Consider the following 24,423-nt stretch of genomic DNA (forward strand, 5'->3'; position numbering starts at 1 on the left):
GATTCATGAATTGGGACAGCCGTCGGCGTTGGTACATTCCCTTTCCGGTTGATTTTCTGAAATGTAAAATGTTTTCTGAAATGTAAATTTGTTTTCTGAAATGTAAATTTGTTTTCTGAAATGTAAAAGTGTTTTCTCAAATGTAAATTTGTTTTCTGAAATGTAAATTTGTTTTCTGAAAGGTAAATTTGTTTTCTGAAATGTAAAAGTGTTTTCTGAAATGTAAATTTGTTTTCTGAAATGTAAAAGTGTTTCGCATCTTGTTAAATTGTTTTCTGAAATGTAAATTTATTTTCTAAAATGTTAATTTGTTTTGGTACTTGTAAAAGTGTTTTGCACCCCCCGGCCACCGTACTATCATTATCATAATCACCACCAGTATGACCAATATTAAATTAACGGTTAACAGTTCTAAAATTGTCATTTTGGAGATTTAACTCCAAAGATTTAACTCCTGATTTTCTGTTTTTCTTTTTTTAAAGTAAGAAAAACACGTCTGAATGACCTCAGCATGCTTTGGTCACAAAGCAGAAGACATCTGGGGAGGGTCCATGATGCTTTTGAAATAAGGTATTAAACCTTTACCACACCATTGGTATGCTATCTAAGAGGAAGCACAGAAAGGAATAGGATAAAAACAGAAACTATTTTAGTCATCCACATTTACATTGAGATTGATTGATTGATTGCATGGTTGATTGATTGATTGAATGATTGATTGATTGATTTTTATTTTAGAAAAAATACAGTTGTTTAAAAATTTTAAATATTGCTCTGACTGTAGATATGACTAGGCAAGGCAAGGCAAGTATATTTACTGTATATAGCACATTTCAGCAACGAGACAATTCAAAATGTTTTACATGATGAAAAAAGTGGTTTGAACTGACCAAAAAAAAACAAAAAAATACACTACAGTGGCTTGATAAAGGAAAGTTAAAAAAGTAAAGAAAAGTTGGACTACAAGCTAAAATTAATACCGTTTAATATTTTAGAGCTGAATGAGCTTCTTGTCAGAAAATCTCATGTTTTAACCCATTCATTAGTGCAGTCAGTGCTTGTTGGTCTATATTTTTTCACTATACGATCAAATGTTTCTCCCTGGGGAGGAAGCAGATCTTTAGAACTCTTCTGGCCCATTACATGTCTGGGTAACGAGGGAATATTCCTTTAAAACCTTTCCCTGTTGGAACCAAGAGTCAGAGCCTTCTTGGCTCTCTGTTACCTTCCCCTAACTATTGTTAGGAGAGCCTAGCTCAGCCACAGTCCTTTGGGGGGGGGGTCTTCTGCAGTGTACTGCTTCTCACTGCACACACTAAGTTTAGGTGAGAAGTTATTTTCTTGTTGCCATTTCCTGACACATGAAAATCAACACACATTTTCTCACCCCTACTAATCTGTTTGAATTCAGATTTTCCCAACCATTCCCATGGCCACAACTGTGTAAAATGGGGCACCTAAGCATGCAGACTGCTTCTACAAAGATTTGTGATAATAATAGATCGTCCTCAGGAGCTCTCTGAAGTACAGTGTGGTACCATGATAGGCTAGCATCTCTTCCATAAATCCAGTGATGAATGTTCCTTGCAACTTAATATTGAATCATGCTTCTCTTTCTGGGTCTGGGCTCAGCAGATGCCAGGAGAATGATGCCTGACTGACTGCATTGCGTCAAGTGCAAAATTTGGTGCAGAGTGGGTTACTGTGCGGGCTGTTTGTCAGAACTTGGACTTGGTCCCATAGTTTCAGCGAAATAAACTCTTTAATGTTGCAGCTACAAATTTGGAGCATGCTGTTTTGGTATGCTCCCTTCTTGTTCCAAAATGATTTCCAACAAGACGTTTTGTCAGTTGAGCTCCAAGCAAAGGTTCACATTTACTCACAGCTGCAAACATTTGGCCTTTAGTTTAGGGAGACCTGAAAGACTTGATATTTGACATTCCAGATTTAAATGCCAACAAGCAATTGAACTTTATGTGCTTGGAATCCGACAAAATGTGTTCATTTAAATACATTACCCTGATTATTTGAGATGTCATGGCATCAGGAATCCACCCATCCATCCTTTGCCAATACCAGCTCATCCTTGCTGGGTCGCAATGGGGGGCTCGTTTCCATATCCAGCGGTCATTGGGTTAGAGGAGGTGTAGACCTACACCTTAGGATAGGTGGCAAATCCATCATGGAACAAAATGGGGACATATAGGACAACCTAACCATGCACACACACACTCATAGTCCAAATAACCTAACATGCATGTTTTGATATTGGAGGAGAATGGTGAAAACCCAGAGACAATCCATGTATACACAGGGAGAACATGCAAACCCCATGCAAAAATACACTGACTGGGATTCAAACCCAGACCTTGTTGCTGCAAGGCAACCATGTTAAAAACCTGCATCAGGAATTATCTCCTGTAATAGCTGCAAACACTGCTCCATGAGCAAACCTGCTAGCTAGAACTTGACAGAAAAACAGACAACACTTGGGAATGCTCACACATACTTAGCTTCCCTGAACTTTCATTTGCTAGCAATAGTTTCAATTTTTATTAATATAGCTCCAATTCACAATACATGTTGTCTCAAGGCACTTTACAAACGGTTTGGAACGGTGCGTGTTATTGGGGAGGTTAAATTAAACTACTGAGTGTTAGAGTTTGGCCATTTTAGAATGGGCTATGTGTAGGGGTACTAAGTAAAATAATAAACTGATAAAGTTTGTCCATGTCGATGCCCAATGATGGCCATTGTTATACTAAAAACCACAAGGATTGGGTACCTCTGTCAGACTGATAGTGCTGATGACATGTTCTCAGAGATGTATTATTTATCACACACTGGGGAATAGTCACTCCTCAGGAATTTAAAAACAGTATTTGCCTCTCAGACGTGTTGACAACATTGCCCAGAAGTCAGCAGGTGGTTCGTTACGTAAATAAGTTGTTAATTTATCTACATTCAGATAAAAACTCCAGTACTTTCATGTACAGTAAACCACTCAGCTGAGAAATCTGTGTTGTACAATTACGCTTGCTACATTTATGTTTTTATTTGTTTTTCAACTTCTTTACCTATTCACTGTACAGTATGTCCAATCATTCTCCTTATTTTTTAAGATTTCACAACAGCACATTTCTACTGTTTACAGAACAACAGCAATAACACAAAACTAAATAAGATTTGGACAACCAACAAAGCATTGCTAGTGAGGCCTTTATTGATTTCAAAATTTCAAACAGTAAAATGGACCAATAATCAGTGTATCAATGCAACATATAGTGATAACTGCAAACACTCCAAGAATTTAAGATCTACTCTACAGAGAAACAAGCAACAAACATGTACATAAGTGTACTTACCAAGATTCAGAACCTAGCTCAAATGAACCCGGCGAGCTGATGACTAAATCACAATAATTATATTCGATAATATGGGGCTTCACAGACGGGACATTCTTCTGTTGTAACAGGATGCTGAAAACTATCTCGCATGTAATTAACAGAGGCGTTCGAAGCATTTGTCAGCCATTTAAGTAGTAGGAGCTTGGGTATTTGTGTGTGAGAAGCTATATTTGTTTTAAGTCCTAATAAGACTATAAAAGAAGGCCAAAGATATCAAATGTCATTTTTTGGTGCAACCTAATCATACCTCTGGAGAATTGCATATAACATTCTCCAAGTATAATGAATTATAATGGGTTCCTAAATTAGCTTTAAGTAAACTCTTCAGCTTGGGCTTAAGAGCTGTTTCAAATCACTGCCAAAGATTTGGTTGCTCAAATAATTATTCATGTGAATCATCTGTAGACACTAAAAGTTAATAACTTTATTTTCCTTTATTTTAAAAATCATCATGTATCTCAGTCATCCAGGGTCTTAAGATGTGCACAGTCTACCCAGTCCCAGTTGCTGCTTGGTTTTGTATGGAGGTTTCGGACCTGGGGTTTCAGTTAGTAATTGTTTTGGCATTGCAACGGATAGGGTAACACCACTGGTGATGGAGAGATGTGGAAGACATCTGAGACCATGTGTCTGGAGAAGGATAAGTGGCCCTAAAAGGATGGTTGTTCCTCCATGGCCGCCAGAGATTTCAGCATAAAAGAAGCGCTTTCAGTTCTCTCTGAAGTTCAGGACTGACTGGCTGCCTGGAAAGGTGAGTCTTCAATCATACTGTTGCTGTGAGTTGTGCTTTAAAATTATTGTCATTAATTTGATTATTTGTTAATGTCAAAATTTTCTATACCCATATAACGTTAATTATTTCCTTTACTGCTTTCTAACCTTTCTTAGTATCCACACACCAAGTGCATCACTGAAAACAAACAAGGTAAATTACAACTACACACGCATATATTGCCAGAACACTGAAAAAACCTGAACGTAATTATGTTTTGGTTTTACTTATTTTTACAGTTGAGTCATGAGTGCGGAGCCAGACATGGGGTGTTTTGGCCCGGCGGCCGTGTACCTCCGGAAACCAGAAAGGGAGAGAATTGAGGCTCAGAACACTCCTTTTGATGCCAAAACAGCTTACTATGTATCTGAGCCCGCTGAGATGTATTTGAAGGGTAAACTAGTGAAGAAGGAGGGTGGCAAAGCCACGGTTGAAGTTCAGGGTGGAAAGGTATGTGGACATCTAAATGCACATGTTGGAACAAACATGAATCTGTCTGATGTTTATTAGAAACTAGATGTTTACTCATGGTGCACGTTTCACTGTTTTGTTGCAGAGTATCACTGTAAAGGAGGATGAAATCTTTCCAATGAACCCGCCAAAGTTTGACAAGATTGAGGACATGGCCATGATGACCCACCTCAGTGAGCCTGCTGTGCTGTATAACCTCAAAGAGCGCTATGCAGCGTGGATGATCTACGTAAGAACATTTCATGGATTTACTAAGCCTTTTAGCCCTTTTTGAGCTGAGTTCAAGCCCACCAAGCAATGGAGACCTCACTTTCCAATAGCAGCTGCAGACAGCAGACATTTAAGTTTGATAAAGCATGCATGGTAGAGTGCCAGAACAAGACTGGTCTTTTACAGGTCTGATCTTCTGCTAGCCTATTAGCTTTAACTTGGACCTGTAGTCTCTGGCAGCAGCATGTTACTAATGAAGCATTTAGGTTGCAATGTAACGGATCCGAGGTAGATCTGACTTGCTTGTACCCATAATAGTTAATAGCTTTTGTGGCTTAGCCACTTTGGACAACTTAACAGCTTAGAGATGTTAACTTGGGGATCCATTTAAATTTGTTCCATGACTAAATTGTGCTATATGTATGACTGATCACTGTCTTTCACAGACCTACTCCGGCTTGTTCTGTGTCACTGTGAACCCCTACAAGTGGCTGCCAGTGTACGATTCAGTGGTTGTTGCAGGATACAGGGGGAAGAAGAGAATTGAGGCTCCACCCCACATCTTCTCCATCTCTGATAATGCATATCAGTTTATGCTCCAAGGTACCATTTACGTTGTAGGCCCCAATGTGTCCAAAACAGCAACTGTATGAACAAATTTAACTATAAATGACTTTACACAGAGTCACTTATAAACCTTTAGTTCATTAAGACAACATGACGTGTGTACTGTTATGAAAACCCTTGAACAATATGGTTTTAAATTGCATTTTTTTTTTTTTTTAGACCGTGAGAATCAGTCAATCCTGATTACGTAAGTAAAAAAGAAAGAGACTCATTTTGAAATGATATTGTGCCGTATTGAACTGGAAATGGAAAATCAAACCTCAAGAAATATGTGCCTCCTAGTGGAGAATCTGGTGCAGGGAAGACTGTGAACACCAAACGTGTAATCCAGTACTTTGCAACAATCGCAGTAGCCTCTGGAAAGAAAACTGAACAAATTCCTGGGAAAATGCAGGTGAGCAGGAAAGGTCTTGTATAAATGTGGGATACCCATGCAGATGTGAACTGCAACACACAAATATGTGTCTTATGACTTAATTTAAAGGGTTCGCTGGAAGATCAAATCATTGCAGCCAATCCACTGCTGGAGGCCTATGGTAACGCCAAGACAGTGAGGAATGACAACTCATCTCGCTTTGTAAGTTTTCCAAGTTTTCCCATCTTGGGAAATAAGGTTTGGTTTTAAACTAGTACAAAAGTCTTTGCCTCTTTGTGTTCTTTTTCATTTATTCTCTGCTTGATCTTTTAAAAAGTGCTAGTTTTGTTTGCATAATGTTGCATGCAACGTTTTTATTTATACACAGTTTGCAGATTGCTATAAATACAAAGCATAATCTACATCACATATTAATCTGGTTTAAATTAATTATTGATGAGATAAGAACAAATGCAAAAGAAGAATATTTACATAATAAAGCAACTTTAATGACTGTACTCCTGCAGGGTAAATTCATCAGAATCCATTTTGGAACATCTGGAAAGCTGGCTTCAGCTGATATTGAAACATGTACGTTTGTTCAGATTTCCAAACCTGCCACAAGGTTTTGTGATTGGACAAAGAGTAAAATCATGTTTTTACTGTTAGATCTGCTGGAGAAGTCTCGTGTGACGTTCCAGCTGTCTGCTGAGAGAAGTTATCACATCTTCTACCAGCTCGCAACAGGCCACAAACCTGAGCTAATAGGTAGGCAATGTTTTGGATTATCTACACAAAATGAAGAGATGGGAATAATGTTGCAGGAGAAGGGGTGGGTTAATATAAGTTTATACAACTGCCCTCTCATTTGAACATGTGAATATGGTATATTAGTAAATACTGCTGTTATTATTTGCTGTTATGTTAAAAATTTTTTTAAAATTAAACAATGTAGCCTCCTGGTACATAAAGTAATACTTCACTCAAGTCTAGATACTAAAATACAGGAAATGTAATTTGTTTTCAGAGGCCCTCCTCATCAGCACCAACCCTTATGACTTTCCCATGATCAGTCAGGGAGAAATCACTGTCAAGAGTATCAATGACGTTGAAGAATTCATGGCCACTGACGTGAGTAAAATGTGTTGTGAAACTTTTTTGGGGCTATTCAAACATCATCATTATTATTATTATTATTATTATTATTATTATTATTATTATTATTATTATTATTATTATTATTATCATCAGAATGCTTTTCTGGAATAGTTGATGAACACATTCAGCAATCAAGTTTGTTTATTTATAGAATATGATCAATAAAAAATCATAAATCTGCATATACGTATGTCCATTCCTCAGACTGCGATCGACATCCTGGGCTTTACTGCAGAAGAGAAAGTTGGCATTTACAAGCTGACAGGAGCAGTGATGCATCATGGAAACATGAAGTTCAAGCAGAAGCAGCGTGAAGAGCAGGCTGAGCCTGATGGCACAGAGGGTAACAGCCCTAAATCTTAAAATATTAATATAACGTAAATAACTTTTCACCCACTGAAATGTGCTTCTACAACTAAGAATAGTTGCAACAACAGGTATTTAATTAGTAGCTTTTCTTCATGTTTAAAAACCTGGGACTCAAATAGGAAGGAGGTAAGCTATGTCCTTTAAGAACCCTGACAGAAGTGTCAAAAATTAGCTTCCTTCTTAGGGCGGCTGGACTCAGGTGGCTCGGGCATCTGATCAGGATGCCTGCTGGTCGCCTTCCTTTAAAGGTTTCAAACGGGGACGTACCACTGGGAGGAAAACCTGGGGAAGACTCAGAACTTGCTGGAGGGACTATAAATACATTTTGGTCTGGAAACACCTTGAGATTCCCCAGAATGAGCTGGAAGGTGTCGCAGGGAAGATGGATGTCTCGGCTTTCCTCCTGGGCCTGTTACCCCTGTTGATACACAGAGATTGGGCCACAGAGATTGGGCCACAGGGGTAACAGGCCCAGGAGGGTTGTCTGGGTTTCCGTCCTGGGCCTGTGACCCCTGTGGCCCAATCTCTGTGGCCCAATCTCTGATAATCGAAAGTTAATGGATAGAGGGATGGATGGGTGGTAAGCTGTTTCCTTTGGAAATCTTTTGCCTAACAAAAAAAAAAAAAAAAAACTGGCACCAATGTTTTCTGGGGGAAATTTGAAAAGGACTGTGAGGAAAACAAGAAAATACCTGCTTTCTACCTAAGACAAGGATACCTTTGGTTTCTCAAGAAAACAGGGTTAGCTGGTGCATAAGATCCTCACCTACTCAGGTGATTCAAATTAAAAGCATATGCTAGATGGATGGACTTCATAATGGTATTGTTATTTACCATGTTAAAAATGCTCTTGTATTTCTGTTTTCATCAGTGGCTGATAAAATCGCCTACCTCATGGGCCTGAACTCTGCTGACATGCTCAAAGCTTTGTGTTACCCCAGGGTCAAGGTTGGAAATGAAATGGTGGTCAAAGGTCAAACTGTGCCACAGGTAATCAGCCATTCAAGTTTATGAGATTAAATAGATTCATTTAATGGTTTTTAAAAATAAAAACAAAATGTAAGCATTTTTTTTTATCTTTGTACTAAATGAAATTCAATTTGAATTAAAATTTCAATCTTTAGGTGCATAATGCAGTGAGTGCTCTCTGCAAGTCTGTCTATGAGAAGATGTTCTTGTGGATGGTCGTCAGAATCAACGAGATGTTGGACACCAGGCAGCCAAGGAACTTCTTTATCGGTGTCTTGGACATCGCTGGCTTTGAAATCTTTGATGTCAGTAACATATGGATTGACCTTTAAATCAGTAAACCAGCACAGTAAACATCTAACAGAGTCTGTGTTCTTACAGTTCAACAGCTTGGAACAGCTTTGCATCAACTTCACCAATGAAAAACTGCAACAGTTCTTCAACCATCACATGTTCGTCCTGGAGCAAGAAGAGTACAAGAAAGAGGGAATTGAGTGGGAGTTCATTGACTTTGGCATGGACTTGGCTGCATGCATTGAGCTCATCGAGAAGGTCAGCATCATGCTCAAACAGACACTGACCAACACAGAAAATCATTTTAATTCCCTGAAATCTATTGTTTTTAATACATTTTTTTCTATCCTGACAGCCAATGGGAATCTTTTCCATCCTTGAAGAGGAGTGTATTGTTCCCAAGGCAACGGACATGACCTTCAAGAGCAAACTGTATGACCAACATGTGGGGAAAAGTGCTCCCTTCCAGAAACCAAAGCCTGCTAAAGGCAAAGCTGAGGCTCATTTCTCTCTAATGCACTATGCTGGCACTGTGGACTACAATGTTCTTGGCTGGCTAGATAAGAACAAGGACCCCCTGAATGACACTGTGGTTCAGCTTTACCAGAAGTCTTCAGTAAAGCTGCTTTCTCACCTCTATGCATCCCACTCTGGAACAGATGGTACCATTTATGTATTTACAGTGTTACATGCTATGTCAAATGTTTAGAACGCATGAATCGTGGTAAAATCGGCACAGTCAGTTGTTAAATGAGCATGACAAATGAAGTACAATACTTTCTACAGATGCCAAAGGTGGGAAGAAGGGTGGTGGCAAGAAGAAGGGCGGCTCATTCCAAACTGTTTCAGCTGTCTTTAGGGTAAATTTTAATCTTTGGATTATAACATGACACAATGTATGTAAAATGTACCTGCATTGTTTGTACTTAAGCCTAATGATAGCATTCCCTTAAGCTAAACTAAGATGCATCATTGATAAATTAATAACACTGATTTAGGATTAAGGAATGAAATCTCTTTGATGTAGACCAAACAAGGTTACATAAAACTTGTCCTTCTTGCAGCTCTACAGGCACACATTTTATTATCTTATCTTTTTTTCTTTCATTTTCATTTTGGTGTTTTGGAGTTAAGTTTATGTAGTTGTGGAAATTTGGAAGATGCCAAACTGCAAAAAAAAAAAACCTATGAGGTTTGTTTAATGTACAAAATCTTTGAAAACAAAATGAGATTTTTATTCAAAATAGAGTTTCTGCAGGTTTCCTGCCTCTCTCTCATTTATCATTCTTTGCTCCCCATCCTTGTTGCTGTGTGAAGAATTTCCTTTTTATTGTATGGGTTGTTATCTTGTGAAGGTTTTTTAAAATTGTAACCAGTGCTGTGAGGTGAGGGTGCTCAGTTTGGAAGGAATTAAAATAATATGTGTGTTGTCCTTCTGTAGGAAAACCTTGGCAAGCTGATGACTAATTTGAGAAGCACTCATCCGCATTTTGTGCGCTGTCTAATTCCTAATGAATCCAAAACCCCAGGTCAGTCTCCACAACTACAACTGTGCAAGTTTTATATATACAAATGAAATAAGTTCTCTGTATGTTGGCTCTAATTGTTTTCTGTATTTTGAGCACACTTATTGTTTTGTACGAGAAAACAAGCCATTTTATATCAATGTACAAAACTATAGCATGTTGATGTATTTCTCCCTGTAGTTACATAGTTTTGATACATTTTTAGGCAAAATATATAGAAATTGAAAATTTCAGATATAATTTAATTGTATATGATTTTCTAAAGATTTTACGTCATTAAAAAGCCCAACCAGGAAAATTAATCAGTTGCTAGAAGTCCAGTGCTTGTAAGAATGATTTTATAACATTGACTACGTGTTCTGACAGACCAAATTAAAAAGAACAAAGAAATTTTAGATCAATTCTGTTTGCAGTGATTTAAATCTTGGCTCTATTTGGGCCAGTTGCCTCTCCCTACCCCGTGTCAAACCAAAAAACTATTTGTGATTTCATGTTAATAGAAAACATGACATATTTTTTAGTTGACTAGGGTAAAGACTGGTTACTGTTAAATGTGTATATATATTTAGGTCTGATGGAGAACTTCCTGGTCATCCACCAGCTGAGGTGTAACGGTGTGCTGGAGGGTATCAGGATCTGCAGGAAAGGTTTCCCCAGCAGGATCCTCTACGGTGACTTTAAGCAGAGGTAGAGTAGCCGTTACTGTACTTAATTAATAATTAATTCAGCAAAATTTCCTGGGGTATTTTTTAAAATCAGATTTATCTGACTTCTTTCAGGTACAAAGTACTGAATGCTAGTGTCATTCCTGAAGGCCAATTCATTGACAACAAGAAGGCCTCTGAGAAGCTCCTGGGATCCATTAATATTGACCACACTCAATATAGGTTTGGCCACACTAAGGTAAATCAGCGGATTTAAGAAAAATATTGTGAAATTGCTCTAACATAAAGCGATATGAAATGTTAAGCAAGTGCGTTGCTGTTATGTTTTTCCTTTCAGGTATTCTTTAAGGCTGGACTGCTGGGTACACTGGAGGAGATGAGGGATGAGAAACTGGTTGAACTGGTCACAATGACCCAGGCTCTCTGCAGAGGTTACGTGATGAGGCGAGAATTTGTAAAGATGATGGCAAGAAGGTACGTTTGCCCGAGCTGGATGAAGACACACTGAAACCAACAACAACAAAAACTTTAGACTGTGTAAAGCTTATGTTTTCATGAAAAAAATGTTTTTATTTTAATGTTTTCTGTAAGGAAAGGTTTCACCATGTTTAGAGTTATTCAGAGCACCTTTGAAGATGCTTTTTTATTTCAAGTTAGGGTCATTTTTTGAGTTGTACAGTACTTTTGATTGATTTTAAATGTGCTTTTTAGTTGCATTTGACTTCCCTTCACGTGCGGATTGTAGGTGATATGCAAACAAAGTGAGTTCTGTAGATAGTACATACTTACATTTGAATTTTCTGAATTGCAGTTTTTAACCTGCACACCCACCTCAGATAGAAAGAGCAGTAGAAAGGTTTGTAAACATTTTACAAAACAAACAAGAGAATATTTATCTGATTTGTCCTCCAAGGGAAGCCATCTACACCATCCAGTACAACATCCGCTCATTCATGAATGTCAAAACCTGGCCATGGATGAAGCTGTACTTCAAAATCAAACCTCTGCTGAAGAGTGCAGAGACGGAGAAGGAGATGGCCCAAATGAAAGAGGACTTTGAAAAGACCAAAGAGGAGCTGGTGAAAGCTTTGGCTAAGAAGAAAGAACTGGAGGAGAAGATGGTTTCTCTCCTTCAGGAGAAGAATGACCTGCAATTGCAGATTCAGTCGGTATGTATAAGACCAGAATGATTTACACTACTAGGTTGCTAATGCTGAGAGTTTTTGCAATTCAATTTAATCTAGGAGGGGGAAACCCTGGCGGATGCAGAGGAAAGGTGCGAGCAGCTGATTAAAGCAAAGATCCAACTTGAGGCCAAACTCAAAGAGACGGCTGAGAGACTTGAGGATGAGGAAGAAATCAATGCTGAGCTAACGGCGAAGAAGAGGAAACTCGAGGACGAGTGCTCCGAGTTGAAGAAGGACATCGATGACTTGGAGCTGACTCTGGCCAAAGTGGAAAAGGAGAAACATGCCACTGAAAACAAGGTTTGAGTGTATAAATTACAATATTGTTTTAAATACAATTTGTGCAAAATACTAAAAAAGACAATTTTTTTGTCAATGCAGGTTAAAAACCTAGTTGAGGAAATGGCTTCTCAAGATGAGGCCATTGCTAAATTGACAAAAGAGAAAAAGGCCCTCCAAGAGGCCCATCAGCAGATCCTGGACGATCTGCAGGCAGAGGAGGACAAAGTCAACACTCTGACTAAAGCCAAGACAAAGCTGGAGCAGCAAGTGGATGATGTAAATAGCCATGTGTTTGTTTCATGTGTCATCAATAGTCTTGTTTATAAAATGAATGCCATCACGTGTACTTATTATTCTTTCATTGCACCAGCTTGAAGGTTCCCTGGAGCAGGAAAAGAAGCTCCGTATGGATCTTGAACGTGCCAAAAGGAAGCTCGAAGGAGATCTTAAACTAGCTCAAGAAACCATAATGGATCTGGAGAATGACAAACAGCAGTCAGACGAGAAGATAAAGAAGTGGGTAAAAAGGAAAAGAAATTCCCAAAACAAATTTATATTCTTTAAGTTCAACGTAGGTTCAAGATACCTAGATTTCCTGCGGATGTCACCTTACATTCATGTTTGTTTTGTTCATAAAGGAGAGACTTTGAAATTAGCCAGCTACTCAGTAAGATAGAAGATGAACAAACAATTGGTGTTCAGCTTAACAAGAAAATCAAGGAACTACAGGTAAGAAGTAAACAGTTTGATGGCTTTGCAGGTGGTCATTTGTTGATATTGCTTATAGTATGAAATATATTTGCAGTGTGTTATCTCTTAATGGCTGCATATGAAAAAACTGGTTCCATTCAAACAAGCTACTTTTGGCAAAGCGATCACTATGTGGTCAAATTGATCTTCGTTTCTTACCATCAGTGACAACTGGATCACTATTTTTTGCATCACAGGCCCGTATTGAGGAGCTAGAGGAGGAGATCGAGGCTGAGCGAGCTGCTCGGGCCAAGGTAGAGAAGCAGAGAGCCGATCTCTCCAGGGAACTTGAGGAGATCAGCGAGAGGCTGGAGGAAGCCGGTGGTGCGACGTCTGTTCAGATCGAGATGAACAAGAAGCGCGAGGCTGAGTTTCAGAAGCTGCGTCGTGACCTTGAAGAGGCCACCCTGCAGCATGAGGCCACGGCTGCAGCTCTTCGTAAGAAACAGGCCGACAGCGTGGCGGAGCTGGGAGAGCAGATCGATAACCTCCAGAGAGTCAAACAGAAGCTGGAGAAAGAGAAAAGTGAATACAAGATGGAGATTGATGACCTCTCAAGCAACATGGAGTCCACTGCAAAAGCAAAGGTGAAATGTATTAATATTTCTTTTTGAGAGAAAAAACAAATAAAGAACAATAAAGTCCCAATGACTGTGTTGCACATAACCTTTATTGTTATCTATGTGCTCTAGGCTAACATGGAGAAAATGTGCCGCTCTTTAGAAGATCAACTGAGTGAGCTGAAGACTAAGAATGATGAGCATATTCGTCAACTGAATGACATTAACTCTCATAAAGCTAGACTGTTATCTGAAAATGGTGAGTGAGGCATTCAAAATGTTTAGAAACTCAAACGTTTGAGGCCAATTTCTGTTTTTTTGTAAAGGTTTGACTTGCTGATATAAATCCTAATTAGGAGCTACAAGAAGATATAAGAACAGTAGGCAAAACATGTTATAGTATATAGTCTTTCCTCCATAAGTGGTTATCTTTTTTATATTAGTGTTTTACTGGTGTTTTAGGAAAGGAAAGACTATAATAAGAGTTGACATTTGAAATTTCTTTCCATCCGCTGTTAGCTATTAGTGTGGTTAGCGCAGCTAACTTTAGCAAAACATCAACCTTCATTTGTAGAGAATGGACCTTTACACAAACTCTTTTTTCTTTACCTTGATTGTAAGATTTCCAACTTTTCTCGAATTCAACAATTTCCAAAACAGATGTTTGAAGTTCAAAAGGACAAAACAGAGCAACTCTGCTGTACTCCTTACACCCTTCCTGTTATGCGCTGAAAGTCTTGCTCTCTCTTACATCCTGATGAACCACAGACATGTCTTGAGATATCGTAGAAATATAGCTTTATTTTAAATATTTTCTTTGATCTCTGTGCTCTGTGGACCTTATTTTTAACCAACCTCAGGTAAGACATTCAAATGATATTTAAGGATTTACTTATGCTTGTTCTATCCAGGTGAAATCAGTCGTCAGCTGGAGGAAAAGGAGTCTCTCGTTTCTCAGCTTACTAGAGGAAAACAGGCCTTCATGCATCAAATTGAGGAGCTCAAAAGACACCTCGAGGAAGAAATTAAGGTATTAAAGCTCCCTCTGTTCATGGTTAAAAAATTCTTTCATATGTCAATATTAAATATTATATTTGGCTTTGCACATTTCATATTTTGACCCATTTAGGCCAAGAACGCTCTGGCTCATGCTGTTCAGTCGGCTCGTCATGACTGTGATCTGCTCAGAGAGCAGTATGAAGAGGAGCAGGAGGCCAAAGCTGAGCTGCAGCGTGCTATGTCCAAGGCTAACAGCGAGGTGGCTCAGTGGAGAACCAAGTATGAAACTGATGCCATTCAGCGCACTGAGGAGCTCGAGGAGGCCAAGTAAGTGTTATGGTTTTTTACAAGATAATGATTTGAAATTGTAAATGACTTAAAGTTTTAAAATAAAACATACTCTCTGCAGGAAAAAGCTTGCCCAGCGTCTTCAGGATGCGGAAGAGTCCATCGAGGCCGTGAATGCGAAATGTGCCTCTCTGGAGAAGACCAAACAGAGGCTACAGGGTGAAGTGGAGGACTTGATGATCGACGTGGAGAGAGCTAATGCTCTGGCTGCAAACCTGGACAAGAAGCAGAGGAACTTTGACAAGGTTAGACATTTTGGTAGTTCACAGATTTAGCTGATTAACCTGTGCAAGCAAACAATGCTAAATGGTTTATTTTTTCAGGTTCTTGCAGAGTGGAAGCAGAAGTATGAAGAGAGTCAGGCCGAGCTGGAAGGAGCTCAGAAGGAGGCGCGTGCTTTGAGCACAGAGATGTTCAAAATGAAAAACTCCTATGAAGAAGCTCTGGACCACCTGGAGACCCTGAAGAGGGAGAACAAGAACCTGCAACGTGCGAAAAAAACCCAAATAAAAAAACACCACAGATTATATCTCTAAACTTTGTTTATAATTGATTAATAGTAGTATACTCTGTAATTTTTGGGGTTTTGATCTCTCAACAGAGGAAATAAGTGATTTGACTGAGCATATTAGTGAAACAGGAAAGACAATTCATGAACTGGAGAAGGGTAAGAAAACTGCAGAGAATGAGAAATCAGAAATCCAAACAGCCTTGGAGGAGGCCGAGGTAAGTAAGACAACATGTTTGTAAAGAGAAATCCAAAGGAGGAACTCTTTAACTGCATAATTAACGTTTTTGTGCAGGCTACACTGGAGCATGAAGAATCCAAGATTCTTCGTGTACAACTTGAACTCACCCAAGTCAAGAGTGAAATCGACAGAAAACTTGCAGAAAAGGATGAGGAGATTGAGCAGATCAAGAGGAACAGCCAGAGGGTGATTGAGTCCATGCAGAGTACTCTGGATGCTGAGGTCAGGAGCAGGAACGATGCCCTGAGGATCAAGAAGAAGATGGAGGGAGACCTCAATGAGATGGAGATACAGCTGAGCCATGCCAACCGGCAGGCAGCTGAAGCCCAGAAACAGCTGAGAAACATGCAGGGACAGCTTAAGGTACTGTAGTTAACCGAATAGGAGTTCTTACAAAATATGACTCGATTAGATTGCATTGTTCATGTTTTTTTATCCTTTAGGATGCACAACTTCACCTTGACGAGGCTGTCCGAGCACAAGATGACATGAGAGAGCAGGTTGCGATGGTGGAGCGCAGGAACAGCCTGATGACCGCTGAGATTGAGGAGCTCAGAGCCGCTCTGGAGCAGACAGAGAGAAGCCGCAAAGTGGCTGAACAGGAGCTGGTGGATGCTAGTGAACGTGTTGCACTGCTGCATTCTCAGGTAAACATCTAAAAAACGGACATACATAACTTCCGATTCCACTTCTTTTATTTAGTTTACCACATTACATTTCATTGCCATTTGATTATAGCTCCTCCAGAAATATATACAAAAATCAGTCACTCTTGCTTCTTTTTGTCCAGCATTTGAAATCCTGGTATAATATTCTTTTCTAATTCTTTTCTGGACTTTAACTCACTTGTAAAATCTCTGTCCTGTTCCTGTTTCTTGTATTTTAATAATTGCTAAGCCCCGTTTTAGGTTTGGATAAATCATCATTTTCATGTCTACAAGCCATTCAAGGTGCTGCTGCAAGACTATTTACATGTTCCAGCAAGTGAGCACAATGACCCCCATTTCAACACTCTTTACATTGGCTACCAATATGTCTTAAAATTCTCACACTAACATATAGATCACTAAACAGCTAGTGCCTACATTATTTATCTAATCTTCTAACATAGACGGCTGCTCGCTGTCTTTGTTCAGAGGCTCAGAATTTTCCATTTGTTAGCACCAGAACTGAGACCAAAATGGACCAAGCCTTTTTGTTTGTGGTACCAAGTCTGTGGAAAAGTCTTGTTTTACTGTTTTAAAACAGTCAATTTTATTGTCTGTTATGTTATGTTTTTCTCTGCATTTAATTTTAACAGTTATTTGATTGTTTTTTCTGTACTTATATGTGCATTATTTCAGAATACCAGCCTCATCAATACCAAGAAGAAGCTGGAGGCAGATTTTGTTCAGGTTCAAGGTGAGGTGGAGGATGCCATTCAGGAGGCGAGAAATGCTGAAGAGAAGGCCAAGAAGGCCATCACTGATGTGAGTTCTTTAACTTTATATTTTTGCTGTGATTAGTGAGGGATTTTATTATAATTAAAACCAGTAAGAAGACATCTAGTACCAAAGTTGTAAACTGCAACCATGTACCGTTCTACATCTTTACGTCCAAGCAGTAGGAACCCAACTAAAGACATCCATGCTGACTGCAGATAATTGTCATTCCTTAGCAATGAGAGGTTTTTTGGGGGGGGGCAAGTTTATATTCTACTTGTTTTTGACATGAAAATTCCAAACATTTATTTTTTGAAACTCTGAAACTCAACTCGAAACTTGTGATAGAAAAATAAAAAACTGAGCAGTGGACAGTAAAATATATGGCATGGCTACATCAGGTTACAATGTGATTTAGTTGAAAAGAAGGTGAAGGACACCTGTTTTTTCAAATTGTCACATTTTTCCACTAGTTCCATTAGATTGAAAAAGTACTTCATGAAATGCGTGTTCATGGATCCTCTTATGCACCTGACTTGAAATTGTTGCATGATGTCTTCCACTCACAGCTAAACCTAATGAATCTAGTGAATCTGCACCTCTGCTAAACCTGTCTAAAAATCTGGTGTAAGTTTCTTCCATCTTCATCTTTTACAGGCAGCCATGATGGCAGAGGAGCTGAAGAAGGAGCAGGACACCAGCGCTCATTTAGAGAGGATGAAGAAGAACCTGGAAGTCACGGTGAAGGACCTGCAGCACCGTCTGGAGGAGGCAGAAAATCTAGCTCTGAAGGGAGGCAAGAAGCAGCTGCAGAAACTGGAGGCCAGAGTATGTTTAATATTTAATAATGGGTGTTGTTTTGCTTTATTGTTCCCCTTGTTTTATGATGTGTACAAAGAGGATTTTCTCCGGGAGACCTGTAAATAACATCTGTCTGCTTTTTTCTGAGAAGGTTCGGGAGCTGGAGGCTGAGGTTGAGGCCGAGCAGAGACGTGGAGCCGAAGCCATCAAAGGCGTCCGCAAGTATGAGCGCAGAGTGAAGGAGCTCACCTATCAGGTACAATAAAAAAGTTTTTGCTTTTCTGACATGTCTAGAGATTCAGTCTATCAGGCAAACAACAGCGGTTGATCATATATTTTGTTTGATGAGGAAATTACAGCTCCTATTGATTTCTGCTGAACAGATGTAGAACACTTTTAAAACCACTAGGGGGCAGGAGTCACAATCATATGTCTTTGGCCTCTAGAGTGATTAAAGAGGTCACAACTAAAAGGTTTTATCCATGCAGTTTAGTGATTAACTTACTGTTGAGTTTCAGAAAGACTCAGGGTTTCTCTGTTGTATGAAAATCTTTGGAGCTCTATCTAAAGTCTGCATAAATAGTGAAAAATAAAACTAAATTAGAAAACGTGCAATTTTAGACTATTGTTTATTCTATTTTCTACAAATAAACAACAAGAAAATATTTTAAAGTAATATAGAAAAGTACTTTTTAAATGATTTATATGTAAATAACATCTGTAATATTCAATCTACTTTGTCACAACTTCAGTTTAACATTTAAGACACCAGTAGACATAAGTAATCTGCATTTATATTGACTCTTAAATGCACACTCATTTAACAATCCAAAAAGGGACCATTTTCACCCTTTCTTTTATTCTCTATACCACTTTACATAAGGATTTAAAACTTGAGCTGTGGTTCTTTAACTGAGCATTCTATCAAACCAAGTATTGAAACACCTTTTTTATCATTACAAACATAATAAAAGAAAAAATCCCAAAGTGTGCTTTGAGTAGTCTAAGCAGTATAGGTTTATAAATAAAACAGTTTTAAGTGAGTTCAGGTGCCAAAGGCAGATCAGAAGTGAACTTCAGCAATGTGTTGTTTCATAATTTGTGGTATATAGCAGTAATAAACCCTGAGTACTGCATGAACATGTCCATATAAATGCTTTTTTTTTTCCTCAATTGTCCACACAGTTACCAAAACAGGTATGAAAAATATAAATTCGATATTGGAAAAACATGTAACCATGTTTCTGCTGCTGTGAACGGTGTTCTTTAGACAACCTTTGGCATTAAATATATTCAAATTTGTCAACTCTTTTGCCATTTATTTATTTATTTATCATTTGCATACATTGCTCTTCTTGATGATCTTTCTGATTTGATGTGATTTCATAAGATGAATGAATGATTGAATGTGCTTTGAAGCAGTTCTAGACTTCTATTTTACCAAAACAAGCAGTGATTAAGCAAACAGACTCTGCTGTGCACTGCCCCTAGACTGAGGAGGACAAGAAGAACATTGCCCGTCTTCAAGATCTGGTGGATAAACTGCAGCTGAAAGTGAAATCCTACAAGCGTCAGTCTGAGGATGCTGTGAGTGTGAAGTATTCAGAACATGCAAAATAAATAGGTGTCACACCAGCAACACCCTAACTTAAAATGTGTTAACACCAGTCTACTAACAGCATGATGAAAAATGATCAGGAGACCAACCAGAGAGACGGTTTGAGAGTTTGACTTTCTGCATTCCAGGAGGAGCAGGCCAACGCTCACCTGTCCAGGTACAGGAAGGTTCAGCATGAGCTGGAGGAGGCCCAGGAGCGAGCTGACATTGCTGAGTCTCAAGTCAACAAGCTGCGGGCCAAGAGCCGCGAAATGACCAGGGTATGATCAACTTTAGTTTCATTTAGCTTCATTCTTACCATAATGATTTTAACATTTATGATCCTCTAAGTCATTATTGTTTCTGGTTTAATTTCAAGGGAAAGGAGGCTGAAGAGTGAACATGAAACTGATTTATCCACAGGTCAAGAAATCATAAAATATGATGTTTTTGTCTGATGTGTCAATTGTGAAACAAGGAATAAACAAGCAAGCAGTAACATATTTTTGTGGTGTTTTTTTTTTATATTAAAACCAATATAAATCTGTTCAATGTAATGCACTGTCCCGCTGCAATTGTTTGTGGGGCAAAACCAAATTATTTAAATAATTAATGTATTCACTAATTATTTAAGGTAGGTCACATTTAACAATTGATCCTCATGTGATTTAAAATAAAATCATGCTTACAGATAATTAAGTTAAAACTGCAAATAATAGATCATACTTTTATATTCTTTAGTATAAAAAGTACAAAACATTAATTTAAAATACGCTGCGTGAAAACAATTATTTGACTCCATAAAATACATTCTAATAACTTTTTTTCACTGCCATTTGTTGCAGTTCTTAAAAACAGGACGCAATTAGTTTAAAATACAATTATCTACGTATAGGTTCAGGTTCAAAGGAAACTGGCGGTCAAGCCTCACCTGTTATCAGATAAAAAGTCCTCAAGCTTACAATAACTGCAAATCTCCACCTTGTGGTGATAATTTTACAGATGGTCTAAGTAACCTTACAGCTTTTATATGCGCTTCGAAGCATGTGTTGCACCCTGTCAAGTTGCTGGTATAAATATAGAGCCATTAGACAACCAAGACTCCCTAAAGCCTGAATGCATTCTTGGGCCAAAGTTTTGGTGTCCTTGAAAACAAAGGTTAAGAAATCAATGGGTAACAGTGCAGCTAATGGTTTGTTCTTTATTTAGCCGCATGATAATATGAGTCAGTCAGAGCTAATACTGCTGAAGATGAAGGTTTGTGTTGAGGCAAAGACAATTTTCTAATACCATTATCACAGACAAATCGGCTAAATTACACAACTCAGACATGCTAGTTGCAACAAGCCCAAGATAATATGGGGCTCTTAGCAGAGTTTGATTTGGGGGTCCATTTAAGACCACATCTACCAGTCAGTATCCCTAACCCTAACATCTTGTTTACATTATTGGCTTCAATCTTGATTGTTTATAAGATACACATTTAACACATCTAGTTTCATGATATCCTTGTTAGACAACAATTAAATGGACCAAATTTTGTTACTTCTAATCATTGATTAAAAACACAAACAGAAAAGATGGTTTGTTGCAGGTTAATACTGCTGTTTTACTCATTTGTTCTGGGAGTCCAGATTCAGTACAGACCCGTTGAGGTCAGAAGGTGGGATCAAGTTTAATTGTTATCACAGAAATGTGAAATTCATTGCTAATATGCTATTATGTTTACGAGTTAATTTGTTTTTAATCCTTAATAAATCAAGATTTTAACTTAATTTTAAGCTCTTTCATATCTGAATCTTTTGCAGCAAGTTTAAAAGTGGGGTCCTTTTCAATGAATGCAATTACACATTTAAAAATATTGAAATTTATCAACTATGTTTGAAGTCAGCAGCTTTTTTTGTTTTATCACAACTCATTACACCATGACATGTCAAAAATTATGTCAATAATCATTTAAAAAAATCTTTATTGTCATTATAGCAACCAAACCCTACAGTTGCTGAGCAGCTTTTTGCTTGTCTTTTGACAATTAATCTTTTGTTATGAGCCTCCTTGCCAATACCCTAATCTTTAGTTCCTTCACAGATTCTTTGTCAGCTAAGCGTTGGGACTCTGGCTGGGCCACTTCAAAATATTAATATTATGTCCAGTCACAAGAAACATGTTGGTAAAATGATACGTTTATGTTAAACTCGAATCAGCACAAAGGTATGAATAAGTTTGGGCTTAATTATAAAATAAAAAAATCGCCCCCAGATACACTGAAAGATCTTGGAATTCTAAGTCTGGAAAAGATTTTAAACCTACCGATGCTTTTGTTGATTTAAAAAACAAGAATTTTAAATTCATTTTTTAAATCAACAAAAGCATCAGTAGACCAACTTTTTAACATGTAAAATGGGAGTCAAATCTGATGTGAATGGCCGCTGTCCCAACATTTAGGAGACTGAGACAACTGAGGATGCTTGTGTTTTATATCAAAGGCTGTTCTACAAAAAACCTTGAGGCACAAACAAATGGCTGAGCCCCTTGTGCCTTGCTAAGGAGATGGCTATATTTGTGTTTCTTCCAAATAGGTGCAGCCAGGGCGGCGTATGAGATCAAGTATCACATTTTTATTTAATATATAGGTCTATTTTGTCAGGCGTGAAGTCCTCAGCATTTAGCTTCTAATGCCCTCAACCCATCTTTGCCATTTCAGTGTCATCTTACACAAGGGGAAGAATGTAAACTACCACCCATAGTCTAACATGATCCCTTCCTTGTCTGGCAAAGAGAACAAACAGTTGACTTAAGGAAAGGTCAGGCTGCGTGCCTGGCCTTGTCTTCGGTTCATCTGTCAGGACAGGCGGCCCAACAAGACCATGTAAAGAAAGGGTTTAAAAATATATCAATGCCCTCGAGACAACATGTCTTGAGAAACAGATCTAAATCACCTGTTCCACCACAGATTCCACATAGGACAATACAGTTTACTACCCCGCCGATATACCCAAAGACTCCTGAGGAGCAATGTATAAGGTTTTAAGACCCAGCTGCTGTGTCAGAACAATAGGTGCTACTCTGGTCAGTAATTTCAAAATGTCCTTGAGCTGATTTTAGGATTAGGTTAGCTTGTAATTTGTGACCTTTGTCTTTTAGAAGCATTGTCCTCCCCACTGATTGATAAGTGGGAAAATGTATATACTATATAGATGGTAAAGAACAGAGTTAAGAAAAGGTGGAGTTTCAATTAAAAATGTAGTTTAGACGTTTTTGTCAAAAAAGTGGATCGTTGTTGTCTTTTCCTACTCTATTTATCTCATTGCCAAGTAAAGTGAAGAGTCTCACTTCATGGCTAATTACTAATCCCCACTTTTGCAGTTCATAGGTTTTACAAGTCAAGAATTGATCACAAAGTGTTCTGCTCTTTACCAGGTCTTAAATAAAACATCAAGCCAACCAGGTTTCATTCGATCATTATTTATAAAAAAAAAAAAAGAGATCAAAATCAAGAAGGTGTGTGAAAAACTAAGTACAACCTTGCTGCTTACATTGGCTTCAAGAGTGAAAGTAGCAGCCAGGTGCTGCTAATTAAATGTGCTGGATTAACTGATCATCAGCAGGAGTGACCACCTCTATAGCAGCAGCATACAGCATACAGGAACATACAAGTGTATGTAGCACAATGCTAGGGAGGAAAGACATCAGCGTATGCCTTACAGAAGCAATTGTTGCACCCCATTAATCATGAAAAGGTTATAATTATTTTTTTATTAACAAAGTCCATCATTCCACACTAAGACAGATTATTCAAAAGTAGGAACAATTTAAGAGAATTTTCAATCACCCCAAGATAATCAACCAAAGGCCACACCATCAATGTTTTGAGAAATCACAGATAATGTAAGAGTTACATCTCAGACTTTACAGGTCTCAGCTAACAGGGTAAATTTAAAGTTTATGACACTACAGTTAAAAAATAAACTCAACCAGTCTGACTGATTTTGAAGGCTTATCACAAGAGAGCGTCTTCTCGTTAAAAAGAATATGGCAGCCTAGATTGCATTTATCAAAGTTGCATTTGAATGAACCACAAGACTTATGGAACAACGTGTTCTAGACAGACAAGACCTGAATAGAGATGTTTGGTTATAATTCACTGCACCATGTTTAAAGAAACGCACAAAGATACAGCAACTTCATTCCAACTATCAAGCACGGTGGTGGAGGGGTGAGGATTTTAGCTAGTTTAGTGTAGTTTAGTGTAGTTAGCAACAGGATTTAGTTACTTTGGTCTCTTTGGTTCAGTGATGCACTTCTACTTCTAACAAGTGTGAACAAAACAACCTTGATGAACTGCAGCGATGCAGTAAAGATCCATAACAACTATAGCTCCAAGTTGCTGCTCCTAAATATGCTTCTACATGTATTTAATTATAGGGTGTACATAGTTGTACTTGCATGGCTTTTCTGTGTCTGTTTTTTGTTAAATAATGACATGGTGGAACCTGTTACTTGTTTTTTTTACACTAGACAAAAAAATGTAACTAATTTTATAATGTGGTAAAGACAAAATTCTTTTTATTACTTCCTAATATTTAAAACTCACGGAAGGACGATTACATTTTTTTTTTTTTTACCATAACTGTATATAAGCCACGATTTGTCTGTTTGAAATTCAGTCTTTGACCTCAAGCCAGGAGACCCACATTGAATGGAAATGTCGGTTTTAAATTAAAATTTCCATGATCATCCTACCTTCATTAGTGCAGCAAAAATCTCTGAGAAGACATCTGAACCTGCAGCTCAACAATTATTTAGCACTCACTGCACTGGTTTTACTTAAAAAGGCCTGACTTAGAAACAGAAAAGCGAAACCTGCTCAGTTGGTATTCAGAATCATCTTGCACTGTTAACTATT

At 38.2% G+C, this 24,423-nt stretch overlaps 1 protein-coding gene and 1 long non-coding RNA gene across 2 annotated transcripts; one reads left to right on the plus strand and one right to left on the minus strand.

Moving 5' to 3' along the window:
* On the minus strand, nt 1–3,485 carry LOC124856625. The gene is made up of 3 exons (XR_007035380.1): nt 3,366–3,485; nt 2,019–2,152; nt 1–56 (listed from the first exon to the last, which is right to left on the minus strand). It is a non-coding gene; the product is annotated as an uncharacterized LOC124856625 (long non-coding RNA).
* A 597-nt stretch (nt 3,486–4,082) lies between these two features.
* Nucleotides 4,083–20,018, plus strand: LOC124856449 (myosin heavy chain, fast skeletal muscle-like). The gene is made up of 41 exons (XM_047346860.1): nt 4,083–4,158; nt 4,296–4,332; nt 4,419–4,629; nt 4,736–4,879; nt 5,307–5,463; nt 5,647–5,674; nt 5,770–5,881; nt 5,972–6,064; nt 6,370–6,433; nt 6,512–6,610; nt 6,870–6,973; nt 7,205–7,343; nt 8,241–8,359; nt 8,494–8,643; nt 8,720–8,890; nt 8,988–9,294; nt 9,419–9,492; nt 10,074–10,161; nt 10,728–10,845; nt 10,938–11,061; nt 11,161–11,297; nt 11,737–11,992; nt 12,068–12,310; nt 12,392–12,568; nt 12,663–12,808; nt 12,931–13,021; nt 13,240–13,629; nt 13,735–13,861; nt 14,514–14,632; nt 14,732–14,928; nt 15,011–15,194; nt 15,273–15,438; nt 15,551–15,675; nt 15,753–16,061; nt 16,142–16,345; nt 17,042–17,167; nt 17,777–17,947; nt 18,072–18,176; nt 19,412–19,507; nt 19,667–19,798; nt 19,897–20,018. The coding sequence occupies exons 3-41, from the start codon at nt 4,426–4,428 to the stop codon at nt 19,915–19,917; spliced, it is 5,817 nt and encodes a 1,938-aa protein (XP_047202816.1). The 5' UTR covers nt 4,083–4,158; nt 4,296–4,332; nt 4,419–4,425; the 3' UTR covers nt 19,918–20,018.
* Nucleotides 20,019–24,423: the final 4,405 nt, after the last annotated feature.

The sequence above is a fragment of the Girardinichthys multiradiatus genome, chromosome 20 (genome assembly GCF_021462225.1).
Source record: "Girardinichthys multiradiatus isolate DD_20200921_A chromosome 20, DD_fGirMul_XY1, whole genome shotgun sequence".
Lineage (NCBI taxonomy): Eukaryota > Metazoa > Chordata > Actinopteri > Cyprinodontiformes > Goodeidae > Girardinichthys > Girardinichthys multiradiatus.